This window comes from Polypterus senegalus, chromosome 6 (assembly GCF_016835505.1).
Source record: "Polypterus senegalus isolate Bchr_013 chromosome 6, ASM1683550v1, whole genome shotgun sequence".
NCBI classification, from domain to species: Eukaryota; Metazoa; Chordata; class Cladistia; order Polypteriformes; family Polypteridae; genus Polypterus; species Polypterus senegalus.
In genome coordinates, this window is record NC_053159.1 from 1,650,877 (window position 1) to 1,668,346 (window position 17,470).

At 38.9% G+C, this 17,470-nt stretch overlaps 1 protein-coding gene across 1 annotated transcript in view; it reads right to left on the reverse strand.

Moving 5' to 3' along the window:
* slc49a4 (solute carrier family 49 member 4) overlaps window positions 1-17,470 on the reverse strand; it is a 123,870-nt gene that overhangs the window by 26,921 nt on the left and 79,479 nt on the right. The window contains exon 6 of the mRNA XM_039755228.1: window positions 5,499-5,566. Coding sequence (XP_039611162.1) covers window positions 5,499-5,566 — 68 coding nt within the window. The remainder of the gene's footprint in view (window positions 1-5,498; window positions 5,567-17,470) is intronic.

A 17,470-nucleotide genomic window follows, 5' to 3' on the forward strand; every position in this document is an offset into this window, starting at 1 on the left:
ACGGATTAAAAGGAAGAAGTCTACGTGACCATCATCATCATCAAGCCCTTCCGTGAGAATCCTAAATCCAAAGAGGACTGTTTCATTTATGTTAGGTAGAATGCCCAGAGGGGACTGGGCGGTATCATGGTCTGGAATCCCTACAGATTTTATTTTTTCTCCAGCCGTCTGGAGTTTTTGTTTTCTCTGTCCCCCCTGGCCATTGAACCTTACTCTTATTCGATGTTAATGTTGATTTATTTTGTTTTATAATTATGTCTTTCATTTTTCTATTCTTTAATATGTAAAGCACTTTGAGCTACTGTTTGTATGAAAATGTGCTATAGAAATAAATGTTGTTGTTGTTGTTGTAGCTGAGTCCCTCACCTGCACTGTGGCAAACTCCAGACGTACCTTTTTATGGATATTCCTGATTAATGAAGTTTTTTCTTACCTTCCTCTCTGAAGAGAAAAGGGCTGCTGCAAAGGAAAGGGGCTGGGTGTGTATTATTATACCCAACCAAATGGACAACCCATGTCTTTAATGGGTAGCAGAGCTAGTTTACCAACAAACTGGTAGAACACGTAACAAATATCGATTGGAGGATTTTGTGCATGTATCTTTTAAAATCCAGAAAATGGTGTTGACTTTAAAGGGGTTTGAAAACTTCTGCAAGGCACTGAACTTCTCATCGGATGTCTGGCAGCCTCAGTCTGTCCACTGAGAATAGTCTGACATATTGACACTATCTCACAAGACTTCTTGGAGATTTACTGTAACTATTATTATTATCAGGAAATAATTATCCAATATCACTAAACAAGATGGCAGACAATATCATGATACTTATTTATGCGTATTTTCAGGTTAAGTGACTTGTTCAATGTCATATACTGAGGCAGGGGCAGGGGGTGAACTGACCACCTTGTGATTTAAAGTCCGGTGCTGTACCCACTACACCAGATCTCCTCCCGGCATCCATCAACTTTTGGGTGATGGGCCCAGTATGCTTCCACTGCTCCTCTATGCTAAACCCCAGAACTATCAGTAAAGTCATACAAGCATGCTAATGTGCTCAGTATGGCTTTTGCTGTAAAGTGCATTCCCAATTACTTTCTCAGTTATGTAAGTAGATATCATAATGCTTATTATACAATTCAACTTGCATACTCTAGGGAACAACACAGTGAGATTCGTCAGAAGTAACAAAAATGTATCTTCCCATTAGGAGATAATTACCTAAATGCACAAAGCTTAAGATAAGCTTTATATATGAGCTGTTTTGCAAACTCCAACCCTCACATCTTTACAGTTTATAGCGCCTTTCTCATCAGTCTATCTGTTATAGTTTGCTAGAAATTTCAACAGGAATCAATACACCTAGGTGTCTGTCCTTTACAACTCAATTTCTACTGAGGTTCTTCAAAAATCTCATCAAGTACCAATGTGAGCAAACTATTGACTTTAGGCTTTATTTATTTAAAGATACTGCAAAAAAAATGACAGGATTTTTCCGGGGCACTAAAAATTACAGCCCCGTCTTTGACACAGCAATTCATCAACACGTCACATTTAACAAGAATTATTATCTAATTTTCCTAATTACTACTTTGAGTAAATCAAAGTCTGAAATATCATTGATTCAGCCCTGGCTCACAAACTGCTGAGTAGGCCTCTCAGTCAACCTGTATCCATCACAGAGGACATGCCACTCATTTGGAAACCTGTGCTGGCTTGAGTTGCAGATGCTATTATTTCTAAGTTCAAGCACTATAAAGGTTTGGTTTCCTGCTGTCTTTATTTTTTAACAGAACTTCCTGTCCCAGGGAGAAGTCAGTGGAAGATGACTTTCCCAGCCAATGGAAAAGCTCATTGGCTCAACAAGGCAGTCTGGATTTGATACATTCAAAGGAATTCTTCAGCCAAAATTATATATTTTATTTTATATGTTTCTTACCTCATGTAGTTTGTAGTGATAGCTAATGAAACATTTTAATCTCATGCTTTCATACATAATGGAGATAATAAAAGATTCTGATATAACTGAAGTCTATGGTGTCCAAAACTGCACAACAGCAAAACTGTATGAAAACATCTATGATAAAGATTTCACATAACTTGTTGTATAATTGACATGTCAATGCTTACATGTATTTTTACTAAAATATTAGTGAGAAGTCAAGCAAAATGACATCTTGCCTGAAGAAGGGGCCTGAGTTGCCTCAAAAGCCATAAAAGGTGTCATTTTGCTTGACTTCTCACTACATCCATAATGGCTAACTCGGTACAACACCCTAGTACTACTAAAATATTATTAAATAAATCACTTCTGAGAAAAAAAAAAAACACTATTATGAACTAAAAGCAATCGCCCTCAGATGCACCCATGTATTCGAATTAAAAACATTACCCTTCACTCATTGGTTAGGACTCCAGCTCAACAAGAGCTTATTCCTTGGCTAACAATGTGCATCATGTGATATCAACAAGAAGCATGCACGGAGAGTCACCTAAAAGTAAAGAGTAAAGGTTAAGGAAAAACAAATGGAAACATCCTCAGACAGAGCATAAGGCTCAGACTTGTGAATATCTGAGATGCTTCCATAGACAGCGGGGCAGTTTCATATTCTGCCACAAAATAATCCAGAGGTGCAAAATTTGTAGATATGACTATAACTGTAGTGATAGGAGGCAGGTCCACACCTCAAATACACATTCTCAGCCGAGCACATTCCATTTCCGTTCACAAGAATGTTTTCTACAGCTAGTTTACTTAACGATATTTTTGTAAAACTACATATGTCAACTTGACTTGGGTATTATGTGACACGACTAACGTGTGATTTGTTTCATGGACTTTTTGATATTGTTTGCTGTTGTGCAGCACTGGTCACCACAGACACCAATTCTATCAGAAACACTGAAATCTCTGTTCTGCATGAAAACATGAGATTACAATTTTTCATTAGCTATCACTACACACTACATGGGGTAACACATAAAAAATATAACTTTTGTGTGGAATATTCCTTTAATGGGTTGCTTCAGCCAACCAACTATGTTGGAACATCTGAATTTCAGATGAATGCTCTTTAGCTAGAATCTACTTTATATGCAGATGAGCATTTAAAAGGGTTCTACACGTAGGTTCATTTCGCTTTATACACAGAAATGCAACATACCCTGAGAATGTGTGCATTTGAAAGTTCACAATGTTCTGTCCAAAGAAGATGGTAGGTTTTCACAGTAACTTGACTCTTCAGAATTCATGATTAGTTCTGCTCTTGTTTATCATTTTTTTTTTATGTTTGCCTGTTACGGATGGTGCTTATAAACATGGAGACACATGTTCATTAAAAGGAGACAGTTAAGGTAGTCCAAGCATCCGATTAGGATTCCTCCTGGATGCCTGCCTGGGGAGGTGTTTCAGGAATAGCCAATGGGGAGGAGACCTCAAGGCAGACTCAGGACATGCTGGACAGATTACATCTCTCAGCTGGCCTGCGAACAAGTGGGAGTAGGTGGCCAGGAAATGGGACATTTGGGCATCTTTGATTAAACTGCTACTCATGCGACCCAGATAAGCAACAGAAAATGGATGAATAGACGCCCATATAAAATGACGAGCATATAATAAAACATATGCTCATTGGTTCTCAACTGTTAAAACACACATCAAACACACAAGACTGTTTGATTTTACTGAGGTGAGTCACAGACTGGTTAGACGTGGCGTAAGTCAGACTATACGACTACCCCAGACTTACTAAGACTGTAGCGGTGCTACATGAATGGGGACGTCTTAATGTGTTTTGTGCCGAGTTGCGTCTTTCGTAGCTTTGTCCCGTTTATGCAGTCTATGGTGTGTCTGTAAATGTTGTCCCCCTGGAAAAAAAGGTAAAAGGTGAATGCCGCAGGGCCATGACCCCTCAAGGTAATTTTTCTGTACACCCATCAAATTCATCCGGGTTATTTCCTATTTTAACAAGAGGAGGTGAGAAGGGAAAGGAAACAAACCAGAATACAATCCCAAAATACATCACAAGAGACAGAGAAACGCTGATCCGGGTCTATCCACAGCTTGCTGCTCTCAATGCCAGACCCGTAACGAGCTCGCCATTCTCACAAATCCCCAGGGGGTTCAGTAGTATCGGTATACCCCGAGGATCATTTGGTGAGACCATTTCTTTTTTTATTTTGGGAAAGGAGCGAACAATCAAGTGCTTCCCATATTGCAGTTACCGCTGGACAGTTTCTAAGAAGTTCAAGGTCATTTCCATTAATCATTCTCTGGACAATTTCCTGGACTTTACATGTGATATGTGTTTCTTGTGCGTCAAATCTGTTTCATGTTTAGTGTAGAGTCAAGGGAGGGTTTGCATTGTATAATATTTTGCTGTTCACTTGTGGGGTTGCGGGTGCTAGGGGAGGGGAAAGGATTTATACTGTTTGGCATTTTGTTTCACTTCTTTTTCATTAATACATATATTCACTTTATTAACTTACTTACTGTTTACCTTTTTTGGGGAAGTAGTTGGAAGAAGTACAGTTTGTCTAACGCCCCTCAGGTTGACAGGCCACAGGTCTTGGCGGTGTAGTTGCCAGTCCGGACAATTGGGTTGGCCGTTACAAGATTATGTAAAAGAAGTCGGCAACTTTGTGTGATGTGACAGGGCTTTGAGTACCAAAATGTTAGAATGAACGCAATAAAAGCTCCTGAGTGAATGACTCTTGTAGCAGCATTCTGGACCATCTAACGGCACAGGAGACTGGATGGACAGCCACTTAGCAGTGCATTAGAGCAGTCAAGACTAAAGGTCATAAATGAATTCATTTTCTAATTTCATTGTGTATGTGGGAGAATCTCTGTGAAAAGGATGGACGAGGTTGCTGGGCTGAAATGTCTGTTCTCATCACAATTAACAAGTCAAGAGCGGGTTTTAATGTTCTTGTCACACATATAGTACATTGTAAAATGGGATTCTGACTTGCAAGTCTCCTACAGAATCTCAACAGCAGAATGACAGGTCAGAGAAAACATAAATCCATGAGCAGACATTGGGCACAACATCAAACAGTATTTCAGAGAAGACAGTGACAGCAAAGTCAGATAAATGCAGTTGTGAGGATGATTAGGAGTGCACGCCGAATATCCTTAAGATTAGAGGGTAGAACCTGTCCCTGAATGCAGTGATGAACGGACCAGAGGAAGGAGACAAGTGATGGTGCAGGACAGCTGGCATCTTTTTGGTATTATTTATGTGTGCATTGAAGGAGAGACTAATATCAAGGCATCAGAGGTGGCATTGACAAGTTCACCATCAAACGACGAGCTGATAACATCAGTATACCCAGCACTCTCTTAAAAGTGCCAACAAATGTGGTTTTATTGTGATTTCAACTTTAGGAGGATGAAGTCGAAACTTAAAAATATCTTCTTTTGAAAATAAAAAATAACATTCATGCATTTTGTGAATGTGCCTGGAGCTTTTAACTCCGGCTATTTGCTCCCACTTACCTTGCCATTGCTATTCCTCCCACACAGCCCCCAACAATAGACCAGAAGCCGATCCAACCAGCATCCACCTGAAACAGACACAATAATCCATTTAATTATGTGGATGGGATAGTTTCCACAGCGTTCATTGTAACAGTTCAATTCGGTGCTCAAGTGTTTGCTCGAACGAACAGCTTTTTTTTTTTTTGCCTCACTTGATTTTGTAATTTGGCATTGGGATATTGAGAGCTTTAATGCTACTGGGAGTGCTTGGTTTGTAAGCGGCTTCATTAAGGCTGCTTTCAATATCGAGTAAGAAGAAGTGAAAGTAAGATGGCTTTGACTGTTACTGCTAGGGGGCCCCTCACTCAAGGATAGAAAAGAGGAAAAAAAAACCAAAAAAACAGTAAAACAGATGCTTGATTTGTGTTTAGAAAAGCAGTCAGCATTTCTAGGAGGGCCAAATGGGATTTGTGCTCTACAAGATATATGGGCCGTAATATCTATCATTACCATGCACACATTCTGCCAAATTCATAACATGAACGTACAGTGCAAAATTCAAAGGAAAACAAAGAGGTAAAACATAATGTGCCATGATGCTAGGGACAATTAATTATGCCAGGGAACTGCTGTTAATCATTGGGTATTAAAGTTTCATTACATTACACTGCACGTTTGGTAAAGACAGCTTATTTGTATATGGTGCCCTTCTTTAAAGACACTGCCACAGCTCTATATTGATTTAGCCAATGAAGGCCAGGATATTGTATCCCTACTCTAAATATTTGCTTCGAAAATGAGGGCAAAAGTAATGTGACATGCTAAACTAAGGACAAGTCATCCCACTGGAAGCCAGTTCTCCACTCCTTTTGTTATGTGTGTGTTCGACAACAGCAGTAAGAATATGCAATGGCTTTATCTTTTAATCTGCATAATGAAAGCAGATTTCTGTTCATCCGGCTCTATTGGGCATATTCAGTGTTAAGATTTGTGGTGCACCACCTATTGGAATGCATTTTGTAATGCAGACAGTAATAACATACTTGGAATGAAAATTCCACATGTAACGATGGGTGATCTGTGAATGATTCGTTCCTTTTGAACAACACTTTCAGTGAATCATAGTAATCAATCAGTGAGCACGAATGAAACGATTCAGTAGGGCTAATCGGGAGTGCTAAAGCATGTCTGTGATGCTGTCAGTCCCTGTCGTTTAGACGATTAAAGTGCACGTGCAAAAACCGGCCATCTGAATCTTTCTAGTCGGAACAAAATCATTATTCGCAAACAAGAAATCTGTCATTAATTATTCTCTCATACAGTAACAACACATTTGTTAGAATGGCTTAATTGTTTTGTACAAGTAGCTATTGGATATGTTTTACACAGAATATATATATATATATATATATATATATATATATATATATATATATATATATATATATATATATATATATATATATAGTAATAAATAAAGAGTCCTTTCAAAATAGAAAAAGGTTTGGGGTTGTCCCCATATATTGTCGTCAGACAGAAATGAAAAGAAGATGATTCAAAATGACTTTTCAGTACAAAGTGAATAATGTATTGCAACAAATTGGCGTTTATATAACAGATGGGATGATGGGAGAGGAAATGGTTGGCAGGAAATGACGATTGGAGGCGGGACCACGGAACCAACGTCATCATGAGTAGACCGGAGTAATCGATTGTGGAACCGGAAGAGACGTCATCGCGGCCATTTTGGAATTGAATCTGGAAGTGTTTATTTTTCTTCCGGTTTTCTGTAGATAGAAAGAGATTCAGGTAAGCACCACGTGATAAACCCTTGTCTCATGAGATTTCACTCACCTTTAGGCTCTTTGACTGCCTCCAACTCGCACATGTGTGACAATATATATATATATATATATATATATATATATATATATATATTAGTGCTGGGAGGTGTACCGATTCATACTGAAAACCATTTTTTATTTTTGTTATGATACGGATTTTTCTTATACCACAACACCAGTTTAAATTGCCTAAACAACGTTCAGAACGTGGTGCAGCGGGAAACTGTTTAAGGGGGCTCTTTTTCACTGCTACACCGCTAAACAGGCATGCAACGGAGAACATGTGGTAGTGGAGGTATTGCACGGTGAAAATGGACAGAGAACATTGTGAAACTGAAGCTGTAGCAGATGATAAAGTTGAACATGATAGATAGATGGATAGATAGAGGTGGTGAAGCAGCAGCCACTCCATGGTCTTCATCACATGTGATGTCAGAGCGACAGGCCGGAAGTCATTCAGCTCACTAGGACGCGATACCTTTGGGACTGGGGTGATACAAGATGTTTTCCAGAGCCTCAGGACTCTCCCCTGTTCCAGGCTCAGGTTGAAGATGCGCTGTAGAGGACTCCCCAGTTCAGCGCACAGGCCTTCACAGACACAGAAGAAGTTTTGCTGGAAAAAGGAGTCACGTCTGTTGCCTGGAGATACTTTGGATTTAAAAGGTTGGATGTGGACCATTATGTTCAAATGTGTGAATACTGTTTCTATACTACTGAATAATACTGCAAGCCAAGTTGTACTTGTTTTATTTTTTTTCAGTACTGTGTAATAGTGTGACGACATGTTGACTTTATTCTCGCCGTTTTTGTCGAGATTAAAGTCGACATGTTGACTTTATTTTTGTAATTTGTCATTAAAGTAGAACACCGTAAACTAAACTTCATTGAAATTAAATTTATTAGATTTTCTCAAACCCCATCGTAAGTTATGTAGCACATTAAATGCTTTGTGTTAAGTGTTCCCCGAGCCATGTTAATAACTACGTGCCTCTTAAACTGACTTCCTCTTGCGCTAAGAGGAGGTGCAGGCAGCACACAGAATACATTCACTCCATGATATTCCTGCTCCCTGAACATTTAGAATGCTAAGATAAGTACTTGATAAAATTTTCATGATGAAATGCATTAAAGCATGTATTAATCATATGGGGGCACGGTGGCGTTGAGGTTGCACTACTGCCTCGCAGCAAAGGGGTCCCGGGTGTTCCCTGCTTTGAATTTGCATGTTTTTCTGGTGGGTTTACTCGCCGTGCTTCAGTTTCCTTTCAAAGTCATGTAGGATGTGAGTTTTGTTCTGCTATATTAACCCTGCTAGTGTATGTGTTGCTCGTGTTCACCCTTCGATGTGCTGGCGACTCATTCAGGATTTACTCCTGCCTCGCACACAATGCTTGCTGGGATGGTTGCAATCCTAAATGGATGGCATAATTAAACATGTATAACAAAGATTTTTTTAAAGTTCTGAACAGTCCATGGTCTAAGTTTATAACTAGTTTTAATTTCACAAAGACTTTTATCGTGTGGTGATTGGTTATGTGGAGAAATAAAAAGGAAGGATAGGAACGGGAATTTGGTACATCAGACAGAGACGACACGCATGCAATAAAGAAAGTCCACCGAGAAGAACATTCATTGAATTCCGTGTTTGTGTCTCCGACCACCAGATCACGAACCCAACATTTACACAATATTTAAGTTAAACCTCTGTGATACCCATTCATACATCCAGTTTTTTGAAGCCTCGTCACACCTGCCATAAAGTTCTCTACACTGAACGTACACCTGGGGACCCCTTACTGCGAGGGAGCTGCACTACCGTTCATGTTTAATACCTGCATTTCATAATGCATTTCATCATGAAAATGATATCAGGCATTCTAAATTTTCAGAGAGTAGGAATATCATGAAGTGAACGCATTCTGTGCGGCGATCGCTGCCTGCGCCTCCTCTTAGTGCGGAGGAAATCAGTTTAAGAAGAGTGTAGTGATTAAAAACTGAACACTTAACACGAAGCATTTCATGTGCTACATTAACTTATTACGGGGTTTGAGAAAATCTTGTAAATTAAACATTGATTTTAGGGTGAAGTTTAGTTTACGACATTCTACTTTAATGAGAAAATAAACTATGAGAATAATGTGGAAAAGTCGACTTTAATCTTGACTTAAGCGTCAAGATTAAAATGGAAATGTCGTGAATAAAGTCAACATGTTGACTTCATTCTCGACATAAGTTTTTTTTTTCTTCGCTGTGGCCCTAATACACTTCCGTAGGGCTATACCACAAATAGCATTATAAATGCAAGTTACAGTTTTATTATTTATGTATATAGCTTAGCTGAAGTAAGGTCCACATTAATGCAATTTGCCTTAATGATGGTTCAGTTGGTAAAGTTGTCTTACCAAGTTGCACTTGTTTTATTTTATTTTTATTTGGTGAATACTGCGTAATGCACCTGGGCTTGAAGTTTTGAAGTAATAGTATTATTACCGGAAGTTGCACTATTGTTTATTTTATTGTTATTATTTATTGACACTTTAACACGTCAGTGGACAGAGATTGTTAACATTAACAGAAAGTGTAGTTGGTTTACAAAACATATTCACTATGTATGCCTTTTCTAAGATGTGTTCAGTGCAATACAACTTTTGACAAGCACCTCTGAATATTTTACTAAGTTTAAATGCCTCTTTGGATGGTTGAAAATATGTTGTCAAAATTTTAGCTTAAGTTGTTTGCAAAATTTGTTCAGTAAAAAGGTTCTCTATTTTGACTGCAACTGTCATGCAATGCGATTCCTTTTCTTCATTAGTGCCACTGTCTTGAAAACTCTCACTTTATGGGGCCATGCAAACCTGGATTAATACTTGTGTGCACATTAAAATGTCTTTTTTTGTACAATGCTCATGACAGTGGAATAGGTTATTTATTCTTAGCCAGTCTTCTGCAGTAATTGCAGTGGAAAATGTGGTTTACATCCACTTATGCATGGGGGAAAAAATACCATCAAATACCGTGAAACCGGGATAATTTTGAAAAATACAGTGATATAGAATTTTGGTCATACCGCCCAGCACTAATATTTTTTTTTTTTAACTAATTCCTCTATGTGCCTTTGTACATTAAACAAATCAGTCACACACAATGAAACCTTATAAAATGTTATTCTAATTTAACGATTTCTGTCAACTTCACTTTTTAGAGCTCACTGAATGCACCGCACATGTATCATTCTCTGCTTATTCAAATTCAAACTGAACCATTACCCGATTCTTGTTCATTTGCTTTGTGAGCTGAATCATCGCCAGAGAACCAGTCACATCATTCTCATTCATTTGATTGAGTCAGTTATTTTCTAACCTGCTTAGTCTTGAACAGGGTCGCAGGGGGTGCTGTAGCCTATCCCATCGAGAACTTCTGTCTCTCAAATGTCTCATCTAATTTGAACTTGTAGAAGAATAAATTTAGGGTAACATAGCATTCATCGTTAAGAAATAGCATAAAGGGTTAATAAATGTTGGAAACGAGATAAAGACCAAGTGAATAACAAAATGTACACTGAAATATAAGAATTGGTTTATGAAAAATACTGAGATGAAGTCAAGAATACACCAGAAGAAAGGCTGATGTAATATACAAAATGTACTGAAGGATGACTAAGAAATCAGCAAATGACCTATAAGCAACGACAATGGACAATAGTTATATGCACAGAAATTTCAGGGGTGGTGGCTCATCTCAAAAGGTATAAGAAGAACCAGAATATAATATAAAAAACTTTTATTCTATATAAACATTTGGGTGTAAACCAATGAACCAACCAGAGTAACATGTATGCACTGATTGACACTGTAAACTCAACAGTTTATAACATGAACCTTTTTCCTTTGTTTCTTGGACCATTCTGATCATTCTAACCAGGCCGTAACAGACTACTTATGATGAACACTCCCTCCATGGCATTCTGCTGAGGAGTAATTAAAAGATACACTGAACAGCTTTTCTCCTGCCTGATTACTGAATTGCCCTGTTAGAGGATGTCTCTTTCTTTAATAAGATGTTAAATTTTGACCACAAACTAGGCATTTGCATTATATTTTCATGCTTAGTGCTTCTAGAAAGGTTACTGTTAAACAGAATGAATTACCAGTATGTTTAAAATGATTTAATAAATATAAATAAGTAATAATGAATTTGTCTTCAAGAGGGAAAGGTTTTGCTTTTATAATTATTATTTTGTTTTTATTATTATGAAATGATTTATTTAATCTGAAAGTTTAAAAGAATCAAATCTGTAGAGTGAATCCAAAAGTCCATCACTAATTCCAACAGATGGCACATCACAAACATTAACAATGCCAGTGAGAATCCAATAGCAAGTGGAGCTTAATTAAGGCAAAGGACTGTTATGTTACAACAAGGGTTTGCTCCTTAGCTTATGTTTATTGTAAAGTATCATTTATTTATTTATTTTTTAAACATTTTTTGATTTTATTAAGATCAAATAACATTCCATAGAAGTCAAGTTTAACAAAATTTTGAAAAAGTTTGAGAAAAAAAAAAAAATCCACTCCCACCCAGTAACAGTATTATTTTTCATGTGTTTTACTGTAATTCTGTATCTTTGTTACTATTATTCTGTTTATTTAGTATTTCTGTATTGTGCTTCTGTGTTCTCTTATGTTCCTTATGATTAGTGGGTGAGACCACAAAAGACGTGACTACCCTGATGTCCACCTTGAGCTTTTATATTCTGAAGCTGGGAGCAGACCCGCCACTGGTTCACTGAAGACTGGACAGTTCTATTGTACTGTGAGTGGTTTAATTGTTCAACTGTGTAATTTTGCTTCTGTTTTTTGGTTGCAACTTAGAGTTTAAGACTGGGACTTGTTCACCTTCAACTGTGTTTTCTGGCAAGTCTCCTGGTTTATTTTTTCCTTTCTTCTCATTTTTTTGTTTTTCTTTTGTTTAAATAAATAAATTCTTCATTTATAAAGACTCATTGTGGATTTGTTTCCCAAATCAAAATTTCTTTTTATATTTTTTCCCTTCCAATAATGGCCATTTTGCTATATTTTGGCACATTTAAAGCAATTCCAATGTCCCTGTTTTTGAGGCCTGTCTGTGGAGTTGGAAGATCAGACTGCCTAGGTGAGGCCTGTCCCAGGCAGACAATGGGAGGTCCGGACCAGGTTTTTAGGGTCTTTTTCATTCCTCATGCCATTTATCTATTTTGTGTGCTGTTCCGTTATAACATAGACTAACTTATCAATTGTGCAGCTCCTTTGGTTTTTAAAGTCCCATCATTAGTTTAATGGAGGCCATCTGTTTGGAGCTTCAATAAATTGTATCTGGAACGGCCAGCTAGTGGTGAGACAGTATGGTGGCCTAACATTCACAGTGAAAAACAAAAATACATGCAAAGCCATGCCAATAATGAAATGAATTAAAGAAATGGAAGGAGTACGGCAGAGCTGTAAATCTGCTAGAGCAGGCTGCCTACAAAAACCGAAGAAGATGAATGAAGGAGGCCACCAACAGATGTCTGAAAACTCTGCAGGAGTTACAAGCTACACTAGATTACATTGTAGAGACAGCGCAGACAACTGTGTGCAGGTGCTTGACCAGTCACTGCTTTATGAGTAGCAAGGAGAAGAAAAACACAGAAAACTGTGAAGTCAGTTGAAGAAGGTTCTATATAGGCTCATGAGGATGAAATGGAACTTTTTGGCCATCAGACTAGATGCCACCTTATCAAAATACAAACCATTCTGCCGCGAAGCATGGTGGTGGTGGCAGCATCAGGCTGTGGAGATGCTTCTCAGCAGTAGGCACTGGAAGGCTTCTGAGGGGAAAAAGAATGGAACAAAATATGGGGAAATAAAGGAGGAAACTCTGATCGAGCCTGAAAGAAACCTGCGCCTTGGGAGAAGACAACGAGCAAAAGCACAAAGCCAAAGCGACACAGAAATGGCTTCACAACAGTAATGTGAAGGTCCTGGAGTGGCTGAGGCAGAGTTCAGATCTCTGTCCAATTGAGAATTTGTGGCTGGACTGGACTAAGGCTGTTCACTCACAGCCACCATGATAACTGAGCGAGCCTGAGAAGTTGTGCAAAGAACAATGAGGAGGAACGGCAGAATGGACAGAGAAGAGACCTGTGCGCACGGACTTAAGGCTGTCATGGCTGCCATCTCCTAAATACTGACTGGAGAAGGGTGTGAATACTTAGGCCACCAGTTGTTTGGTGCCGTATATTTGTGATTAATTTAGATCACTTTGAAGAGATCAGTTTTGAATTTGACGTTAAAGAGTCTTTTACTGCTGACCAGTGTCAAGAGAAGCCCAATTAAATCCACTGTGACTCAATGTTGTATAATGATAAAATGTGAAAACCTCAAAGGGGGTGAAGACTTTTTATATGCACTGTACATAAACAGTAAGCCCCGTATAACAAAGGAGTCCTCCAAAACTCAAAGTTAAGTAAAACGAAGCGAAGGTCAAATGTGGGTTTCAATCAAATAAAAATACTGCTTCAAGACGAGTTCCAAGGCTTAAGTCATCCTTTTTATATCATACGCAGAAAGAAAGCAGAGGTTACCTGACGGAGGGCGGGTTGCCCAGCAGCCTAACCATTAGGGAGATTGTGTCTTGAAAGCCTTTTTGTGAGTCATACATCAGTTAGCAGTATGCATCAAATTTTTGAATCACTACTCCCACAAGCTGGTGCATTTTACATAACTTGTTAATGCATATTGCAGATCACAAGGTTCATCCATTCCCTTCCGATGGTTGCTTCTTTCTTAGTCAGGATTGATGGCTGAACTAGTAATCGTCCTGGTGGGACTGCCAGTCATCACTGGTCACTTCCAAGCTCAACTTCAAGTTCAGAATCATTAATAATCCTAAAGTTCACCTTTAGATGGATGGAATGGTGGTATGGAGGTTAGCGCTGCTGCCTCACAGCTCCAGGGTCCTGGCCTGGGCACCATCTGTGTGAAGTTGGCACATTCCCCTTGACCCTCCTGGCACGCAGATTTTGTTATGTGGTAACCAGGGTTTTATCCCTGCCCTGTGTTTCTTTTCTCTGGCGTGTTTTGGTATTAAATATGTTTTTGTTTGGTCTGAATATGCATCTTACTGTTTCATTAGTATTATTTTGGTGTACAATTTTAGTTATGTATTTATTAGTATGTTCTGTGATATACCTGGTTTTGAATATGAAGGCCGTATGGGGGCGGGCCCTCCTGACATCACAGCTCTGGGTCCGCCCCCCATTGGACATTATGGCTCATGCATCTGCTTCTTTGGATCTTTAATTGTGTTAGTGCTGTTTTCTTTAAGATTTTCTAGTTATGAACTTTTAGTTTTCTGGATTTCAGACTTGATATAGTTTGCTTAGGATGCACTTCTTCTGGGCCTCATTCCTTTTTTTATTTTTTTTTTAAAACCTCTTTAAAATATAAAGGAACTTTTGTTTTTCTGTCATGGATGACTAGCGATTTATTTACTTTCCCCCACACCTTTCTTTTGAGATGCATATTTTTTTCTTCAGTCTGGTCCTTTCTCACCCATGCTGGCCAAGAAGCCTGCTTCCTGAGTTTAAGGCAAGACTGATTTTTGTTACTTGGCTATATCTGGTGCTTTGTGGCCTAATTTTTAGGCAAGCCTAGACTTTAAACTTAGAGAAGCTCAACAGAATCATGAGATATCCGTGTTTTAGGTGAAATGACAACTCTAAATGGTCCCATGTGTAAGAGTGAAGGAATAAATGTTGAAGACTGTTTCCTGTCTTGTGCCCAGTGCTGCCCGAGTGGGCAACTTGCTCCCTGAACCAAATTAAGCGGTTTGATAATAGATGGGCCATCTCTGATGATGGGTGAACATTGTAACACTTCGGAAGGAAACCTACATAAAGTCCATAAAGAAGGTACCAAAATGTCAAGAACTGACATTCTTGAGTTTAAGGCAAGACTGATTTTTGTTACTAGGCTATATCTGGAGCTTTGCGGCCTAATTTTTGGGCAAGCCTAGGCTTTAAACTTGGAGAAGCTCAACAGAATCATGAGATTGTTACTCCCAAAACTCAAAGAACCGACATTTTGTTAAATGACAATTATCATGATGTTGTAGAGCACCAAATGTCAACATAAACTTACAGTATAACTCCGCAAGAGTCAACAACGTGCATATTAGGGAGACACCATGTCTATTACAGATAAAAATGGCAATTCATGAACAATGCAAGCATATTTCTCTGAAAACACACCATTGCTGTTTGAGTATTGATTTTGCGATCCAAATTTAATATCATTAAGTGCTTTACTGCTCGTCTCTGTTAGTCACCCTGACTGAATTGTGGTAATTACAAAAATTGCTGCAGTTCAAGCCAAAAGAACATGAATTTCACAACCTGACTGGATCAATGAAAAGACTGTTTTGCTGTGCCTTCTCGGCAGCACCTACTGTACTTTAACACCTCATTCTCCATCGCTGTTTGTATTAAAGCTTCAAAGAGCTCAAGTAAAACTTCACCTTTTAATGAAGGCATGATGTTAAACTTAGGGTGAGGTTTTGACAGCAAACGTGGTTTTGGCCCAAATTTTTCTTCATCAGGTTCATAGTGTTCTTACTGTCACATGTATGGAGTTTCCAGTGAAATTCTTACTTGCTTGTACTAATCAACACACAACACGTCGCCACCCTGCGGTGACAAGATAAGACAGTAGAACAATCTGACCTTGAAGCCTCAGCCTGCCTTACTTGGAATAACTACTTCATCTCAGGTCACGGGGCATACAGTGCTGTTGTTTTACGGGCTTGTGGCCACTGAGCCAGTGCACTTTTAACAGACCTTGGATCTCTCATGGTGAAAAGAAGTGTTGGGCAGATTGCAGTGTGATAATCTGGCAAAACCAGGAGTTTAAAATATGGACTATATCTAAGAACCGAGTAAGCAGTCACTCCCACATATTGTTATCTGACAGGATCTTCGTATGTGACAAGTTGATATTGTGTGGAATAGTAACAGAGAAATAGAATAGAAACAGAGAAGAGAATATGGCACAGATTCTGTAGAAAAACACACTTTGTGGGCAGAGCTGCGCCACAAAGCCTCTGGAACGTCTCCAAGGGCAGTTTAACAAGGCAGAGGCAAAACTGACCCAGGGAAGTGTCTGAGACTTGAAAAGGGACATGTAAAGTGACACAGCTGACCCTGCTCTGTACCAGACTGTAATGATGCAGATAAAAGTGCAACAGTTGTTACAATGTGTCAAGAGTGAGTGTCCAGAGCCGAGAGAAGATAAGCGTACAGAAACACAACTCCCTGAATCTCTGAGCAGTCATGAAAGGAAATCGAAGCAATTGATGAATTCCACATAACGGGGTGAGGAAATCAGAGCTTACAGCACAGTAGTACTACTCACTATGAAATAGTGGCTCCAAAGCCTAATGTACAGTGCATGTGTATTTGATGCAACTCTTCTAAATGTCTTTCCGTCATCTAGAGATGGTTACACAGTAGGACAATCACATTTACTATTTGTCATAAGCTGGACAGGGATTGCTCTTAACAAATTTGGTCTAAAATAATGAAAGGCATCATTTCCTCAGTTATCTTTGCAAGAACTCTGAGCCAGAGTTAAGGTAAGTATTCAGATGAGAGTTTGGGTATATGATTCACAGTTTAAAATATTTTTAAATAGTTCTCTGGGACTCTAGCACAACACAGTGACAGTCATTATCACCATATCAAGAACATCTGGAACAGCAGTGAATCGTTCAATTGAGAATGGCTGACACAGCCCAGCTCTGTTGAGCCTAGTCCTCCCCATATATTGACCCTCAGCATTTAGCATGAAGTTGTCACCAGAAGGTTTCTTAAATGCTAGGTCTTGATCAAAAGAACTCCTAAAACAAACAATCAGTCTTAGGGGTCTGGAAAATCATTGCTAAGGCTCTGGGACTCCACAGCTCTACAGTGAGAGCCATGATCACCAAAAGGAGAACATGTAGAACTGTGATGAATCTTCAGAGGAAAGATGGGCCTTCCAAGGGCGTGGAGACGACTCAATCAAGAAGGCACAGATGATCCAAAAAACTGCAGTCCTCTGTAACCTCAACTAAGGCCAGTGGTCATGATTT